Below are 18,831 nucleotides of genomic sequence, written 5' to 3' on the forward strand. Positions count from 1 at the left end.
TGACTGATCAACTTTCACTTCACTTCAACACCAACTTAAGTGGGCTTGTGAAGATTTAATGAATAAATACACATTTACAAATAAATGACAAATGTGAATACTGTTAATATTAGCTGTTATCATTTGTGAAAAGTTACTTAGCAATATGATATATGTGCTTAAATGCATAAGAAGAAGTAGCTTGTGGATGAGGAAATTTATTTTTTAAACGAATATTTAAATTGAAGCATAACACACACACTGGAAAAAGTTTAAGACATAAAAGTATATATAGCTTGATGTTTTTTCACACAGTAAGCTTATTTTACCTTTAAGAGATCATTTTATTAACAACAAAGTTATTGATAAACAACCACAACAGCTGCCCCTTTTCTTACCTATAACATCCTTGGGCTTGGCTATCCATCTCCCTGCAGGCATAAAGACAGAATCTGAGAGGTGTTCCTTAACTCATATCCCTCTGGCTCCCTTTAGCGCCAGGAAAATGGCAGAGTGCAAGAGCAAACCTGAACTAAGCTTTTCGTCATTATGAAGCTGGAGTCTCATCAGTGTCCAATTTAGTAAACTCTGAAGTTCACTTAAAAAATAACCATTATAAGAAATATTTATCATGTCTCTACCAAGGATATGGAGTTTATTTGGGGGTAACTTCTTATGCCCCATCCAAAAAAACCCCACAAAATTATTCTCACAACAAAGTTCTTTTTATAACAACACAGATCTCGTGTAACAATCGTGGTGAGAGATTCTTTTCCCCCCTCCTCTTCTTTAAAGAGTTAAGGGTAAAGCTAGTGGTGCCTTAAAAGTCAAGGGGAGCGATGTTAGCTACAACTTAACTCTACTTCAGTGCAGAATGAACTGCAAATTGGTAACACTAAGGGAGACTGGATTATAAGTAGAGATCAAATCCTCCAACCCTGACCTCATTTCAGTTTGGTGAAAGGGGACCTGGAATCTTAAACAATTCTGTTAGTGCCATCAAAAATTATTTGCTTACACTGTTGCTCTTCATAAAATTTCTGTCATACATCAAAACTACCTGCTACTCTCTCTCCATAATAAGTAGTTAAAAGAGTACTTTCTTTAGAGCTATGGTGTCTCAAAAATTTGTCTACTGGCATCCAGGAAAAAAAAAACCAACTTAAAACATAAACACATTTCCATCCCCCCCCCCACAGTTCTATTGATAACTACTAAGCTACAAAATTCTATAAAACACAAAAATACACAGGTACATACACTATTAACCATCAGAGTGATGATGCCACCTTATCATGTAGCTGCTGGAAAACTCCACTTAACAGTAATGCTAAGTCCTTATATGCTCGGTTTACCTCTGAACACTAAATAACAGAATTTCTGTTAAGAATTTATGACTTGGGGTAAAGAATCTGCCTGCCAATGCAGGAGACATGGGTGCAATCCCTCGATTGGGAAGATCCCCTGGAGCAGGAACTGGCAACCCACTCCAATATTCTTGCCTGGGAAATCCCATGGACAGAGAAGCCTGGCAGGCTACAGTCCATGGGGTCGTAAGAGTCAGACATGACTTAGCAACTAAACAACAAGAACATATAAAGTTACATTTTCCAAAGACAAAAATTTTATTTCTAAAAACTGAAATCATACCTCTGATACTCAAAAGAAGACATCTTTATTTTCTGGCCAAGGTCGCTCAATGGTAGCTGTCAGAAAGAAGCCAGTTAGAAGCAGTACCAAGATGACACGAGGGCACTCAACTCCACACTCGATTCTGCTATTCAGTACTACCCCTGGGAGCGCTTATTCCCATATGCCAGTGAACGATCAGAGGTGAGCGAAGTAAAAGCTCCACTTAAATAAAAACTGAATATTACCTGTAGAAAGCTTTTTTGGGAAAACAACCAACCCGGCAGGCACCAATATTAAGTCCTGGAAGAATAAAATAGCTATGCCAGCGAATAAGTGATGGCAGCATCGTATCCCGATGTACACCAAGGGGGTCAAACTAAAACAAAACAGGAATACCAGAAGAAAAACACAGTCACTTTAGAAATCCATTTATTCACAAATGATTTGTGCTGTCACAAGGATAACAAATCTGAGTGTTACATACAGTCTTGACCAGTTAGTGGCCTTATTAACACATGGGGTTCCGAATCAGACTTCTCAAACAGAAAATAATAATCAGGATGAGACTAAGTGGTGAAGGAAAGACAGAGGCCACGGAGGGAGGAAAGCTGTGGGGGGAGGGGCGGCAGGGATGAGAGGTGACAGTGAGGCTGGGGCTCCCTAGCAGAGAAAGTGGCAGGGCTGACGGGTGGGGCTGAGCAGAGGAGCCCCCACCCTCTGCCGGTCTGCAGCAAAGGAGTGCCTTCTGTGGCTGACATTCTCCTGGGAAACTCTGCACAGTCCTGCTGATATCACCATTTCAATTGCTGCTGCCCTGGAAAGTAAACAGAAAAGAGCCAAATACTGCAGCTCCGTCAGTGGTATGGGAAGGCAAGGGCTGGGGTAGGGTGAAGAGACAGGAACTGAAAGAGCACAAAAGGGACCAACTTCAGAAGAAAAAGGACAGATCAAAGTAAGAGGTTGAAACCTTTACCAGTTATTTTGCTTAAGTTAAAGTTCTAAGTAGTAAAGGAACTGAAAGCAGGGTCTCAGATATTGGTACACCGACGTTCATAGGGCATTATTCACAACAGCCAAAAGGTGGAAGGAACCCAAGTGTCCATCGATGAAAGACTGGATAAACAAAATGCGGTACAATTGGCCCTCAACACATCCATGGATCCCACATCTGTGGAGTCAGTCAACTGTGGACCAAAAATATTCAGATAGTTACAGAAAGGAAAACTTGAACTTACTGTGTGCCGGCAACTATTTACATGGCATTGTATTTGGTCATTATAAGTAATTTAGAAATGATTTAAAGTATCCAGGATGGTATGTATAAGTTATATGCAAATACTATACCATTTTATATAAGGGACTTGAGAATCCACAGATACAGAGGGAGGTCCTGGAACCAAGGAAACTGAGGGATGACTGTATCATCCAGTGGAATATTACTCATTCTTACAAAGGAAGGAAGTCCCGACACATACTACACATAGATAAACCTTGAGGGCATTATGTTAAGGAGAATAAGCCAGTCACAAAAAGATGAATAGTGTATGATTCCACTTATACGAGGTAGTCAAATGCATAGGAATAGAAAGTAAAATGGTGGTTGCTGGGGGGCAGGGGGAAAAGAAGAGTTTTTTAATGAGTACAGAGTTTCAGATTTGCAAGACGAAAAGGTTCTGGAGATATTTCACAAGATGAATATAATTAACATTACTGAACTGTACACTTTTAAGTGGTTTAAGACTAAAGTTTATGTTCTGTGTTTTTTTACCACAATGAAAAAGAAATTCTGGGTACTGATTAAAAACTAGAGTGTAAGAGGAAGGGAAAAATACAAACCTTCTAGAATTTGTTGATATTTGATCTAGGTGGAGAGATTAATAAGGTCACACATCTGTAATTCTCTTAAAGTATTAATACAAAAAAGTTTAAAGGCTAGAGCAAAATCAGTAGGTATGTAAGAAATACTATGAGTCTGAGCTCCAATGGGCTTCAGAGGTACACTTCCAGAGAAGAGCTTTGGAAAGAAAGGTAGATTCTGTGAAAGATGAAGAGGCATATGTTACAGGCATATGTTCTCCCCATGCCCAAAACCATCCTGGCTGACTGCGGTGACTGTGGACAACCACTAGGCACCGTGGCATCCTCGGGGAGCCGCCCAGGGAAGTTATCGCCCAGTTTCCCACATCCCTTCTTGGCGCTTAAAATGATGATACTTCTCCCTCAGCACCTTGTGAGGATGTTTAACTTCAGTGCTTCCCAAGATCCACCTCAGGAGAAGTCAATCTGTCCACAGGAGGCATAGTTTCCAAAGCTGTCCACTGTGAACCTCTGAGAGATGTGAATTGAATTGAGCTTTAGGGTACCAAAGTAGAAGTTCTCAAATAGCTGAAAAGGAAAAATAAAAAACCCAGAATGAATATGCAAAGAATATCACAGACAAAAATAGTAAGCAGCAGATTCTCTTGTAAAAATCTCTTGCTATGTGTGTCCCCAACAATCCTAACAAACCTCTTATGCTTTGTTTCTCAGTATTCTCATCTGAAAAATGATCCTAGAGAGCAGGGACAGGAGTGGGAGTGAGGAAAAAACAGCAACTCTTCGTCGACTGATTGAAAAGACTCCTCTGACAAAATGCACTAGAGAAAGAGGTCTGAGAAATCAACTCCAAAATGTGTCTATTGAGGAGATATGACCAAGAACTTGTAACAAACATCCTGGGGCCATACCCTGATTCACATGGCCTAACAAAGCTGCCTCTATGGACTTTCAGTTACTGACCATGGGGAATGTTAGTTTTGTTACAGCCAGGATAATATTTGATATAATACATTCCTCTACCTCGTCAACAACATTTATTAGAAACAGTGACTAAAATAAACAGAAGATAAGGTTCCTGCCCTACAAATGATTTTGATAACCTAGCGAGGAGTTCAGAACACTCTCACACAAAAAACAGCCAGGGAAACACTTCTATTCAATGATAATAACAAGTACAAATGATAATAACAAGTACAAATGATAATGTTTATCAAAAACCTTTCATTAGACTTTGGATTCAAGCCAGCATCTTAAAGTAAATGCTCTTTACTACAATTCTTTATTTTAAAAGCTTTCAGCTTTGTCAGAGGAAGGGATGAGCTACGTCCTGAGAAAGACCTACTCCCGTGATGAGCACATTTACAAGGCAGAATGCAAAATGACATCAGGATTCATCCCAAGAAAATTAAGCTACAATGCTTAGGGAAGGAGTGTCAAAGAGCAAAGGGCTGCCCTTTTCTTAGGATGCAAGAGTTGCTCTTTCTTAAATGTCAGCATGATCCCAAGAAAGCCTTTCAGTACGTGAACCAACAATGCTTGAGTAGAACCTAAGGCTGAGACCTGTGCACACTAGCAAGTGACTGTCTTGTCTCTTCATTTTTATACTCTCTCTACAGCCATGGACTTTAGCCGTGGTCACCTCTTCTCTTCCTGCAGTTAATTGCCTAGCAAAGTGCCTGGGGTTCATTAAAGGCTAACTTTATAAAGCCCAGTAAATATTGATTCTTCAACATGACATCAACTTGACCCCAAAGATCTATTTAGAGCTTGTGTGCTGCATTGTCTTGTCTTTCAGAAAGGTGATCAGCTCCTGCCTACATTGGTTTACACAATTAACTTCTCTTCCTGCCTTTGGCAGCATGTTCAAACCATATCTACCCTTTTGTGTAAGAAAATACTGCCCGAAATGTTTATTGGCTAATCCCCTTTGCTGAACATTAATTTGAAGTGAAAACCACGTCAACAAGACCGACAGATTTGTAGCTTTACAAACTGAAGCCTTCTAGGTACAAAAAAGACATAACCAAATGGGCAATAAAAAACAAGCCAAAAACAAAACTAAAAGGGAACTCACAATACTTTTAACAAGTTACTTTTTAGGGATTAGCAGCCCATGGTTCTCCTCTTTGTGCCTATGTTTCCATGAGATGGAGACACCACAGCTAGGAGCTAGGAGGTACTTATCTCTGACTTCACTTTGGCATGATTTGACAGGGAGATTTCTCATGCTTTAGGTTTGAAGCAAAGAGTACATACAACTATAATGAAATTAGCTGGGAGGTGATTTCAATGCAGCAATTACAAAACTGAAACAGCAGACTGAACACAAATTCTCTTGCTTCTCTAAAGCAAGAGCAGTGGGTGGGAAGAGTGAAGTCAGTCTAAACTTTCAACAGGCCATGTGGGAGCTGTGGACAGACACCACCACCCACAATACAAGACCATAAAGGGCAAGGACTCAAAAAGATGAATAAGTCAAAGTACCTTCCTTATAAACTGCAAAGCACTACTGAAAAGTAAATATTGCCTATGATGTTTACAACATCTCTCTGCTCTTTCTGAAGTGATGAAGTGATGTGAAAGTCGCTCAGTCATGTCCAACTCTGCGACCCTATGGACTGTACAGTTCATGGAATTCTCCAGGCCAGAATACTGGAGTGGCTAGCTTTTCCCTCCTCCCGGGGATCTTCCCAATCCAGGGACTGAACCCAGGTGTCCCTCATTGCAGGCGTTTTTTTTAACCTGTCCTTATTCTACCTTCATAGGTTGCCATCTTCTTCCACACCTGTGGTAACATCATAATCAAATGAATTTCTTATCCAAAGTCCCTACTGCAGTGTCAAGCTTCATCTTGGCCTTTTCTGTCCCCATGTCCTTATTCTGTGTTATTTATGATGATTTAGTAACAATCTTTCATAGTTATTTTATGTTTAGTCATTGTTATATCTCCAGTTTTAAGCTTTTGTTTTAGTGTTACCAATTATTTCTAGTGATTCATTAAAATATAACCACTCTGGAAGAAGGGTATTTTATGTTCTTCAAAGCTGAATTTCACTATATGCTGTAACTGTAGCCAGGAGACTGTATATGATCAATAAATATTTGTTGGATAAAATGACAACAAAAACAAATGTTGAAAATGTCTGTGTACTTTGTGTTGGAAAAGAGAAAACATGGCCTTATTTAGATGGGCATAAAGATTTTATTTATAGATCACTGCCTAGGAATCCTTGAGGACTTACTCAATGGTATTACTTCTAATTATACCTCAACTGAAGGTATATTTCAGTTGAATATGAAGAAAATTTTTATTAGTGAAGAAAAATTTTATTAGTAACAGAAATTTCATATATTCCTTTAAATTTCTATGTTTCTTATTTGTCAAAGCCTAGTCTTGACTCAAACTTTTGATCTGGAATGTCACTGGGCACCTGATGATGTGCATTTTCTTGTAAAGAGGCATATGACGTGGTGCTGTATCCCAGGCCATCTGGTTAGGGAGACGGGGTATGTGTCAGAAGAGAGGCATGTTGATGACACGGCTGTGTTCACCTTGTGACAAGTTATTGTGTTATGCATTCAATTAAAAAGTTTACCTAACACAATATAGACAGTAAAGGTTAAGTGTGGGAGGAGAGGTACAGGCAATCAGTAAATGCAATGGGAGGTAAGAAAACGATGGAGAGGGCTTGCTCTCTAGACAAGCCCTTTAGAAGAGACAGACACTGAGTTGGGCCTTGTAGCAAGTCCAAGACTTAGAGAAGAGGGGGAGGGAGGGCAGCGTGAAGGCAGAAATGGGTCTGGAGGGCCAAGGAGATCGGTTTAGATGTATGCAGGGTTCCTAAAGAGAGGCAGTGAGAAGCACTAAGGCTAGAGACATAACGAAGGTGAATCAGATTAAGGGGGGCAGGGGGTCCTGAGGGTGAGATTCAGAAGTGAGACTTCATTCTAGATGGTGGGAACCACTGAAGCTTCTGAGTAAGCTTGGGGCCCAAGATGAAAACCAAAGGAACTTAATCTGGGTGTGATATAGATCATGCTAACTGGAGAAAGGAACAAGCGAATAAAGAAAAGGAGACCAGGGTAGTAGTTAAGTTGTGACATACTGAGTGTCTCTTGACTAAAAATAGTTAGTAGTGGGCCTAGAAAGACTGGAGCAGATGTGAAATACTATGAATGAAACACAGAACAGACTCTGTGATTTTCTGGATATGAAGGAGGATACAGGAGATGAGAAAAGTCATGGATGACAGGGTATGTGAGGGCATTAGAGATAGTAGCAGAATATTTCTGAGTGGAGCGATTTTATAGGAAAAACAGACAATTCAGGTCCATATCTTTAGCTGTGTATCTCAAGCCCTTCTCCAACCAAGGGTTTGCCTGATATCCTCTGAGAATATAAATGAAAGGCATGAAATCTATAGCACAGTTAAGTGGAAGCACATCCCATAAAAAACTTTACAACTGTCCATTATTTAAAATTGAGTAGTAGTTCTCTATATATTAGGGAAATGAACTACTTGTGTGATGAATCGCAAATATATTTTCCCCCCAGTTTGTCATTTGTCTTTTGACTTTACTTATGGTGATTTTTGCCATGTCAATTTAAACTTTTATAAACTCAAATATATCATAACAGGAGATTTTTAAAACAAAGTTACCTAATGCAAATACTGTTATATATTAAAAGATCAAGGTGAACAACAAACATATAAGTGTTGACAATAACACTAATGAAATGAAGATCATAACAGCCAGAGTTTACTGAGTAACCATGCATGTCAGGCATTACACTTTGGGCTGTATGTGATTCTCTGATGGCCTCCTCATTTTGGAGTTGAATGTGAAGTTTAAAAGGCTAAAGTAACTTGCCTAAGAATACACAGCAAATAAACAGTAGAAAACTGACATTCATAAAGTTTGAAAAAGGGGAAAAAAAGGAAACTAAGATTAAAACTCAACTTATATACAAATCAGAAACAGACCCATAGACATAGAAAACAAATGTCTGGTTACCAAAGAGGAAAGTGAGGGAGAGATACGTTAGGAATTTGGGATTAATCTATACACACTGCTGCTGCTGGTGCTGCTAAGTCACTTCAGTCGTGTCTGACTCTGTGCAACCCCACAGACAGCAGCCCACCAGGCTCCCCCGTCCCTAGGATTCTCCAGGCTAAAACACTGCAGTGGGTTGCCATTTCCTTCTCCAGTGCATGAAAGTGAAGTCGCTCAGTCATGTCCTACTCTTAGCAACCCCATGGACTGCAGCCTACTAGGCTCCTCTGTCCATGGGATTTTCCAGGCAAGAGTACTGGAGTGGGTTGCCATTGCCTTCTCCGAACCTATACACACTATTATATATAAAATAGATAACCAACAAGGACCTACTGTATAACACCAGGAACTATACTCAATATTGGGTGACAATCTACATGAGGAAATAATCTGGAAAAAAAAAAAGATACACATGTATGCACAAGTGAATCACTTTACTGTATACCTGAAACAAACACAACATTGTAAATCAACTATACTTCAATTCCAGTAGTCATGTACAAATGTGAGAGTTGGACCATACAGAAGGCTGAGCACAGAAGAATTGATGCTTTTAAACTGTGGTGCTGAAGACTCTTGAGAGTCCCTTGGACAGCAAGGAGATCAAACCAATCAGTCCTAAAGGAAATCAACTCTGAATATTCACTGGAAGGACTGATGCTGAAGTTGAAGCTCCAATACTTTGGCCACCTGATGCAAAGAACCAACTCACTGGAAAAGACCCTGATGCTGGGAAAGATTGAAGGCTGGAGGAGAAGGGGGTGATAGAGGAGGAGGTGGTTGGATGGCATTACCAATTCAATGGACATGAGTTTGAGCAAACTCCAGGAGAGAGTGACAGAAAGGGAAGCCTAGAGTGCTGCAATTCATCAGGGTGCAAAGAGTTGGGCACGACCGAGTGACTAAACAACACTTCGATTAAAAAAAAAAAAAAGACTCCATGTTCATGGATTGGAAGAATCAATGTTCATGGATTGGAAGAATCAATATAGTGAAAATGAGTATATTACCCAAAGCAATCTATAGATTCAATGCAATCCCTATCAAGCTACCAATGGTATTTTTCACAGAACTAGAACAAATAATTTCACAATTTGTATGGAAATACAAAAAACCTCAAATAGCCAAAGCAATCTTGAGAAAGAAGAATGGAACCAGAGGAATCAATGTGCCTGACTTCAGACTATACTACAAAGCTACAGTCATCAAGACAGTATGGTACTGGCACAAAGACAGAAATATAGACCAATGGAACAAAACAGAAAACCCAGAGATAAATTCACACACCTGTGGACACCTTATCTTTGACAAAGGAGGCAAGAATATACAATGGAGAAAAGACAATCTCTTTAACAAGTGGTGCTGGGGAAACTGGTCAACTACCTGTAAAAGAATGAAACTAGAGCACTTTCTAACACCATACACAAAAATAAACTCAAAATGGATTAAAGATCTAAATGTAAGACCAGAAACTATAAAACTCCTAGAGAAAAACAAAGGCAAAACACTCCCTGACATAAATCACAGCAGGATCCTCTATGACCCACCTCCCAAAGTAAGAGAAATAAAAGCAAAAATAAACAAATTGGACCTAATTAAACTTAAAAGCTTTTGCACAGGGAAGGGAACTATAAGCAAGGTGAAAAGACAGCCTTCAGAATGGGAGAAAATAATAGCAAATGAAGCAACTGACAAAGAATTAATCTCAAAAATATATAAGCAGCTCATGCAGCTTAATACCAGAAAAATAAAGGACCCAATCAAAATACAGGCCAAAGAACAAAACAGACATTTCTCCAAAGAAGACACACAGATGATTAACAAACACATGAAAAGATGCTCAATATCACTCATCATCAGAGAAATGCAAATCAAAACCACAATGAGGTAACATCTCACAATAGTCAGAATGGCTGCTATCAAAAAGTCTACAAACAATAAATGCTGGAGAGGGTGTGGAGAAAAGGGAACTCTCTTACACTGTTGGTGGGAATGCAAACTAGTATAGTCACTATGGAGAACAGTGTGGAGATTCCTTAAAAAACTGGAAATAGAACTGCCATACGACCCATGACCCAGCAATCCCACTGCTGGGCATACACACCCAAGAAACCGGAATTGAAAGAGACACGTGTACCCCAATGTTCATCGCAGCACTGTTTATAATAGCCAGGACATGGAAGCAACCTAGATGTCCATCAGCAGATGAATGGATAAGAAAGCTGTGGTACATATATACAATGGAATATTACTCAGCTATTAAAAAGAATGCATTTGAATCAGTTCTAATGAGGTGGATGAAACTGGAGCCTGTTATACAGAGTGAAGTAAGTCAGAAAGAAAAACACCAATACAGTATATTAATGCATATATATAGAATTTAGAAAGATGGTTAACAATGACCCTATATGCGAGACAGCAAAAGAGACACAGATATAAAGAACAGACTTTTGGACTCTGTGGGAGAAGGCGAGGGTGGGATGATTTAAGAGAATAGCATTGAAACATGCATATTACCGTATGTGAAATAGATCACCAGTCCAAGTTTGATGCATGAAACACAGCACTCAAAGCCAGTGCATTGAGACAACCCTGAGGGATGGGATGGGGAGGGAGGTGGGAGGGGAGTTCAGGATGGGGGACACATAAACTCCCATGGCTGATCCATGTCAATGTATGGCAAAAACCACTACAATGCTGTAAAATAATTATTAGCCTCCAACCAAAATAAATAAATTAAAAAAAAAAAAAGACTCAAACTCAGGCAGCCTAACTCTAGAGTCTAAGCTCTTTAACCTCTGCACTCTTTCCTAGTAGATGAAATCCCTTAAAACCTGGCCCTGTTAAACAAGAGAGGAAGCTTGACTCACAAAACTCCCAAAGGCTGAGATGAATATATTCTCTCCTTGTCACTTCTACTTTCACTGTAATCTCTTATCTTGGACCTGGTTTAAGAATCAGTGGCTCTAGTTCAGCTATAAGAATTTTAATTGAATTCTGGTTGAAAATAAGCACAAATCAACTAAATAGCTCCATTTAATTAGGTACCTGAATGGAGAAAAAGAAAAAGTTTAAAGTACAAGTTTAGAAAAGAGAAACTTGGTTGCTCCTTTTAGGCTAAGGTAGTCCAAGAAGAGCAAAGTGGTCTATTGTTTAGAAAATAAAAGACAGAACAGGAAAATTTTAAATTCAAAAAGAATTACAGCAAGGTATTTAAATCATGTTGAGTTTTTCCTCCTCACTGTTGTTTTATAACAATTCCTTGGGGATTTTGAAACCTAAACCTTTTTCTTTCTGAAAACATTTCTCTCTGATGCGCACACACATAGAGCCCTGCTGTGCTGGAAGCTAGTATTTTTTGAAGTCTGCCATAAAGAAATAAAACAATGAACAGCTGCACAAAACTATAAATATTTGATGAGAAAATAAAAACAGAGTTTAAGACCGCCAATATTTGCAAAATCACTTGTAAGTAATATGTACTAATTTGGACAATTTAAGAAGAAAATTTAAAACTTAAGTATGACATTTGAAAAATGTCAACCACACAGTTGCTATCCTTTATTGACAACACTACTACTCACAGTTATCTTCAGAAAATTAAACAAAGTTTTCCTATTACGGAGTAAAGAGAGAAATGTGCACCACCAAGATGAAAAGGGTTTTAGTCAAAACCAAAGCTTCCCTGACAGAATCTCAAGACCAAGATCTAATCATCTTGGTGTCCCCTGCTCACATGATCTGTGAAGCCTCCCATGTTTTAGTTTGTACATGGTTGTTTCCTAGGGAGAACACAGAAGGAATTACTATTTCTGGTAGTATAGTGGTATACACTGAAAGAAAGCAAAGAGCGAGACTTCAGGGCTAATTGTGGTCATTTTTCCTTGCTCTCATTTCAGACCTTCTACTCCTTCCTCTCAGGCTCCATGACACAACCATAAAATATCAGAAATAATTCCACATGTGACAAGGCTGAAAAGATGAGTCTGAAAATCTCAGTGAAAGTGGAGAGGAACCTTCTCATATCTACAATCTCAAGCTACAGAACTGAATGAATGGCCAATCCTCAACAGCATAATGACAGACATGTTGGAAATCCCTGTCTATTGGACTTCCCAAATAAGGCCCACTCTCTTTCTTCAATCTTAGACAAAGTAGTGGCCACTCTCTTCAAAGATTTCTCCTTTAAGAAAATCTATTTCTTGTGCTAGGTAGACTCAGCAAGCTATCTGCTGTCTAATATGACTTCAAAAAGAGGAAATTCAGTTTTGAAGTCCAAAATGAAGATTCAAAATACGTAATTCCTGGCAAAAGAAATAAAAGCCAAAATAAACAAATGACATCTAATTAAACGTAAAAGCTTTGCGTAACAAAGGAAATCAATGACAAAATGAAAAGACAACCTAATGAATGGGACAAAGTATTTGCAAATGATATGGCTGATAAGGGGTTAATATCCAAAATAAATAAACAGCTCATACAACTCAGTAACAACCAAAAAAAAAAAAAAAATTAAACAATGGGCAGAAGACCTGAATAGACATTTTCCCAAAAAAGACATACAGATGATTAAAAGGCACATGAAAAGATGTTCAACATCATTCGTTATTAGACAAATGAAATGCAGATGGAAACAACAATAAGATAACACCTCACAGTTGTTAGAATGGCTATCATCAAAAAGTCAGTAACAAATGCTGATGAGAATGTGGAGAAAAGGGAATCCTCCTATACTGCTGGTGGAAATGTAAACTGGTACAGCCACTATGTAAACCGGTACATCAGGCATGGAGGTTCCTTATAAAACTAAAACAGAATACAACCCAGGCATTCAACTTCGGGTTTATATTTAAAAAAAATTTTTTAAACACCAATTCAAAAAAATACATGCACATTAATATTCATGGCAGCACTGTTACATAATAGCCAAGAAATGAAAGCAAAGTAAGTATCCACCAGTAGATGAATAAATAAAGAAGATGTGGTGTATCTTTTATATATATATATATATATATATATATATATATATATATATATACACACACACACACACATATACACACACACATCATACATATACACATAAATATTTGTGTGTGTGTATATACAGGAATATTACTCTGCCATAAAAAAGAATGAAATTATGTCATTTGCAACAACGTGCATAAACCTAGAGAGTACTATGCTTAGCTTAAATATGTCAGGCAGAAAAAGACAAATTTGTATGCTATCACTTATATATAAAATCTAATAAAGAAAACAAATATACACAGCAAAATAGAAACAGACTCACAGATATAGAAAACAGATTAGTGGATACCAGTGTGGCGAGGAAGAGGGAAGGGGCAAGCTAGGGATATAAGATTAAAAGACACAAAATACTATGTATAAAATAGATAAACAACAAAGATATATCATATACTATAGGGAATCATAGTCATTACTTTGAAATAACTTTAAATGGAGTATAATCTATAAAAATACTGAATCACTCTGCTGTACACCTGAAACTAACATAATATTGTAAATCAACTATATATATATTTTTAAAATGTAAGTCCTATGAAATTTATAGTCATTCTTGATATATGCGAGTTAAACTAACTCTTAGAACATAATCTGGTGCAACTGAAAATAATACTAGTATTCAATTAATGCAAGTATTTAGAAGGACAGAGTGGGTCCTCTTTCTCCCCCAACAAAGGATGATCTTTATTGTTCCCATGTATGGCAATTAGACTTTTGAAGCCTAAAGTACAGAGGGATAGCAAATGCACACTACTTTGAAGTTTTCCCAGTGTTTTTCTTCTATAATCTGTTTTACCAACTTCTATTTCTCACAATTACCTCCTGTTTACAGATAAAAGTAACAGTAATAACACCATTTTGTACTTAATAGTAATGCTCACCCACTTCCCTCCTTACCAGGGATTGTATGAGGATGAATGGAAGACAGTCTGACAAACACTTTGAGCTCTTTGGAAGGCACTCCTGCAGGAAGCCTTGCTGAGGCTAAATAACACCTTTCATCTAAGGATCTATAAGAATCTCACAAAGCCCAGATCATTAACCCTTCCAAAAATCACTGTGACATAAACCAGAGCTCAGCAATACTATCCTCATTTAAATAAGATAAGAGACAGAGACAGGCTAGGACCACTAACACTGTGATATGCATTTAACAGTTTCTGGGAGCAGGCCTAGAACACAGGCCAGCAGCAGGCCGTGTCTACATGGCAGTGTGCATTTGCCTCACAATCTGAGTAGCAAATCTGTACGAAAGAACAATAAGCGGGGAAGAAGTTCCATTTGTGGGCTATGGGTATGCAATCTGAGCAGCAAAGGAAGTGGTCACTTGGATTTGTGGCCATGAAAGAGAAATAAGTAACGTGAAAAAACTTTAATCATAGCCCTTAGAGGATCCTAATTGAAAACAACAAAAATAAATAATGGTATACTTCAGAAGTATTCTTCACCCAATTGGCCTCTAGGTATAATATAAAAAGACTTTAGACAGTAAACAGAAAGATGTGGACATTAGACTAAAAAGATAAAAATTTAAAAAATACCACACAGCTTTTCATATGCTATATTACTAATCTCACTTAAGAGTTAGGATCACAAATAAGTTTCTTTTTCCACAAGTAAGTTTTGTTTCAAAGTCTTATTTGTTAAAATCCCCCAAACCTTAAAAAATGATTCTGAGTTCTGTCAAGGAACCCAGCAATTCCAACCTTCAGGCCTTCTTGGACCTTGTATTTTCCTTCTGGCTGTGTGTGACATTACTTCGAAGACAGCAAATATGAGAGATGCAAAGAGACAAGAAGGAAAATGATGATCCGACACCTCAGGTCCAAAACACCTTCCATCCACGAAAAAAATATTCACATAGGCTGCACTCACATGGATTCTTTCTAAATCTTCATGGAAGAATACAATGGAGTCTATTCACACTGAGGTAAGCCATGTCCCTCCAAACACACACAAACACATACAACTTCACCTAGAAACCAAAGATAGAAACTTCTTTTTTACTGAAGACAGAAATCAAAACAGTTCTTAGGGCAAACGAGACTTCAGTGCTTTCCTGTCAATAACCACACAGCTATTCTATCCCTCAATTTTTCCATCTTTACACATGGACAACACCTTACAAAGATATTCTGCAGTTACAGGAAGATACATTATCAACGTATTTTGAGCTCTATTATTGTCACTCATCAACTAAAACCTCCAGTGCATCATCACAGGACAAAAAGCAGCTTCCTTAAAAGAAAATAAGAAAAGTCAAGTAGGAACTCTGATAGCTTACAGTCTCTGCAGTCATCAACTGGTCTCATGGGGCTGTAATATTTTTAACAAATGGAGCAGAAACATCTACTTCAGAGTAAAAGACAATGTGGCTGTTAGGTGGTTACTCTCCCAGTCTTTTCCAAATACAGCCCTAACTCCACCTCAGATACCACATCTAATCTGAAATCTGAGACTACAGTAATCAGTGGTGAGACAGCCAATAATAACAGCTAATAATAGCCAATAAAAATGGGACATAATGTGTATCCAGGAGGCCAGGGGCACCTCAGAGCCAAGGAACAAGTCAAGGCCAGTCTGTGTGAGAAGTAATCCTTATCGTCAACTACCTCTGTAATCAGAGGACTCAGCCGCAATTTTCCAACCCTTTTAACACATCACTCCTGCTTTGGCACCTCCATTACATCAGTACCAAAAAGCTTGCATGTCACCAGAGCCGAAGTCTCATCTCCACTGACTTCAATGGCATGGGAACGTCATTAGGCTGCGCACACAGAAAAGGAACGTGAACTTCCCTCATTGATTCTGCTCTCCCGAACTATGTGCCTGTCTTGGCTGCAGAGAGCATGAGGAATGTTATGAGGAGCCTGACCTGAGGAGCCGTCAGGCAGAAGCCAGACAAAACAGCCAAGGAATGAAGGCTTTAAAATCTCCTTCAAATAATTTCGCAGGGTTGCACTTCTGGATGTGTGGCCTGAGCCTCACTGCTGACGTGAGGATTATCAAGTTTAAGACTCAGCTGGTAAGGTCAAATGACCTATTAAGAGAGTGAATTAAAACCGTTCTATACAAACAGAATGCCAGGTAGTTCTGCTGAGCATCTCAATACTCAAAATGCCAAGGGACTTCCCCTCCTCTCCCTTCCCTTTTCGGTTTTTAAAAGTAGCAAGAAAAAAAAAGTGGGGTGGAGGTAGGAGGCAGGAAGAGAGAAGAGGCTGTGCTGACACGGCTGAAGAACCCGACCTCATCTCAGCACACACCAGCACGCTCTGCCAGTTTCCACAGCACCATGCAGAATTAGCATCAGAGAGAGGCCGCTGGGATTCAGTTTGCTGCAAAATTACTTTCGGAGAAAGCCTTGCCTTCAGGCATGGATATTATTGCTTCTTCAGGGCAAAACTGCCCCAGGTGGCTGCTGGCGAGCAGGAACTCTTCAATGCCCTAAGCCTGTGCCCACCAACCCTAAGGGCAGATGCCCTTTCAGAATCTAGGTTGTTTCCACAGATAAATTCTTTCCCTCAGAAGGCGGCCACCTAATGCTCATTCAAATGCGTTCCCACTCTTACTTTCAGCTTGGTCATCTTCCCTCAGGGATTACTCATAACTGTCCCTCAAACAATAGCAACAGGAGGTAAGTGTTTGATCTTTGTATCATACATATCATACAGGAGAAAGGAAGTGCGAGTCAGCAGAAAGGGGCAGAGATGATTTCTGCTCAGCCTGGGGGTTCTCTGGGCAAGCAGCTTTAGGCTGGTAGGGCACAAAGATGCTGATTATTGTGTCAAGTGACAAATTCAGAAAAAGAACAATGAGATGGGAGAAAAGGCCATCAGGTGCAGCCACCTCCTCTCCAACTTTTCCAATGGGAGGACAGCAATCAGAAAAGTTGAAAGAGCAAATCAGAGGCCCCTTGGCAACATCAGGCACTGGCAAGAGTATATATACATATAAATAGGAGCTGTCCAAAAAATAGCTGGGTTTGAAATGCTTCCTTGGAAGATGGGAGAGAGGTTGCCACATGTTATCTTAGATTTTCAACTAAATCATCTTATCTCATTAGACAACAAAACATGAAATATTCTGTCCTCTGTCAGGACCATAGGAAACCTGCTTTCAGTAGCACCAATGCAACATTATCTATTATGACACACTCTTATCTGTAATCCAGTCCAGATGGCCTCCTTCCCTTCTGCAAAGGTGTGGGCTAAATGCCAAATAAGCAAAAGGCCTTGGGAAAGGGATAGGGTTATCTCTCCCACCCCGCCAACACACTTCAGGAGTTGCAAGATCTCTACAATTTAAGGAACTGGTATCAATGTTTTAACTTACAACTGAGAGAACAAACTTTGAACTAGCGTTCTGAATGATTTATATTTTGTTTTTCTACTTTTATTTTGTAATAATAATGTTCACCTATGAGCATTAATTCTAAAATTGCTTCATCACTGAGTTACAGGAAAGAGGACATTATTTCTTAAGAAATCATCCCAGTTTCATGGCATTATGAACTTCACTCTCATTTCTTTATCTCTTCCCATGATGTCCTCCAACATTTGGAATAACACTTAGACATTTGTTGGCACCAAGCCACCTAATCTAACATGGTTTCATTTGGCCTGGTCTCTAAACAATAGGCTGACTCAAAAAAGACAGTGCCCTGCCACCATCTCTAGGTACAGATTTATACTGGCTTGTGGTTGGTCAGTTGCCAAGTCGTGTCCGACTCCTTAAGACCCCATGAACTGTAGCACACCAGGCTCCTCTGTCCTCCACTATCTCCCAGAATTTACTCAAATTTATATCCATTGAGTTGGTGATGCTATTAATAACTAACCATCTCATCCTCTGCTGCCCTCTTCTCCTTTTGCCTTCAATCTTTCCCAGCATCAGATTCTTTGTGGAGTGTTTACACTGTAGCTAAAAAACCACAATGGAATATATAATTCATGCCCATATAACGCATACAATGGAATATTATATGGGCATGTAAACATATAGTGGAATATTAGTCAGTCTTAAAAAAACTAGATCCTGATACATGCTACAATGTGGATGAAACTTAGAAATGTTATAGGATTGAAATAAACCAGAAACAAGGAAAATATTGTATAATTCCACTCATATGCGGTACATATAGGAGCCAAATTCACAGACAGAAAGCAGAATAATGAGTGCTAAGGGCGGAGGGAAGGGGAGAATAAAGTTACTGTTTAATGGGCACAGAGTTTCAATTTGGGATGATCCAGTTCTGGAGCTGGATGGTAGTGATGGTTATAGGACAGTGTGATGGGGTTATTAATGCCACTGAATTATATA

At 39.0% G+C, this 18,831-nt stretch overlaps 1 protein-coding gene across 5 annotated transcripts in view; it reads right to left on the minus strand.

Annotated features, from left to right (window-relative positions):
- Nucleotides 1-2,023: 2,023 nt before the first annotated feature.
- ASCC1 (activating signal cointegrator 1 complex subunit 1) overlaps nt 2,024-18,831 on the minus strand; it is a 112,195-nt gene continuing 95,387 nt past the window's right edge. For 4 of the 5 annotated variants that reach the window (XM_025284704.3, XM_025284706.3, XM_044942239.2 and 1 more), the window contains exons 10-11: nt 3,839-3,996; nt 2,024-2,425 (exon numbers count right to left, since the gene is read on the minus strand). In XM_025284704.3, the coding sequence (XP_025140489.1) occupies nt 3,880-3,996 (117 nt within the window). In that variant the 3' untranslated portion in view covers nt 2,024-2,425; nt 3,839-3,879. Of the gene's footprint in view, nt 2,796-3,838; nt 3,997-18,831 lie in introns of all 5 variants that reach the window. The other variant, XM_025284705.3, reaches the window with a different exon arrangement.

This window comes from Bubalus bubalis, chromosome 4, assembly GCF_019923935.1.
Source record: "Bubalus bubalis isolate 160015118507 breed Murrah chromosome 4, NDDB_SH_1, whole genome shotgun sequence".
Taxonomy (NCBI): Eukaryota; Metazoa; Chordata; class Mammalia; order Artiodactyla; family Bovidae; genus Bubalus; species Bubalus bubalis.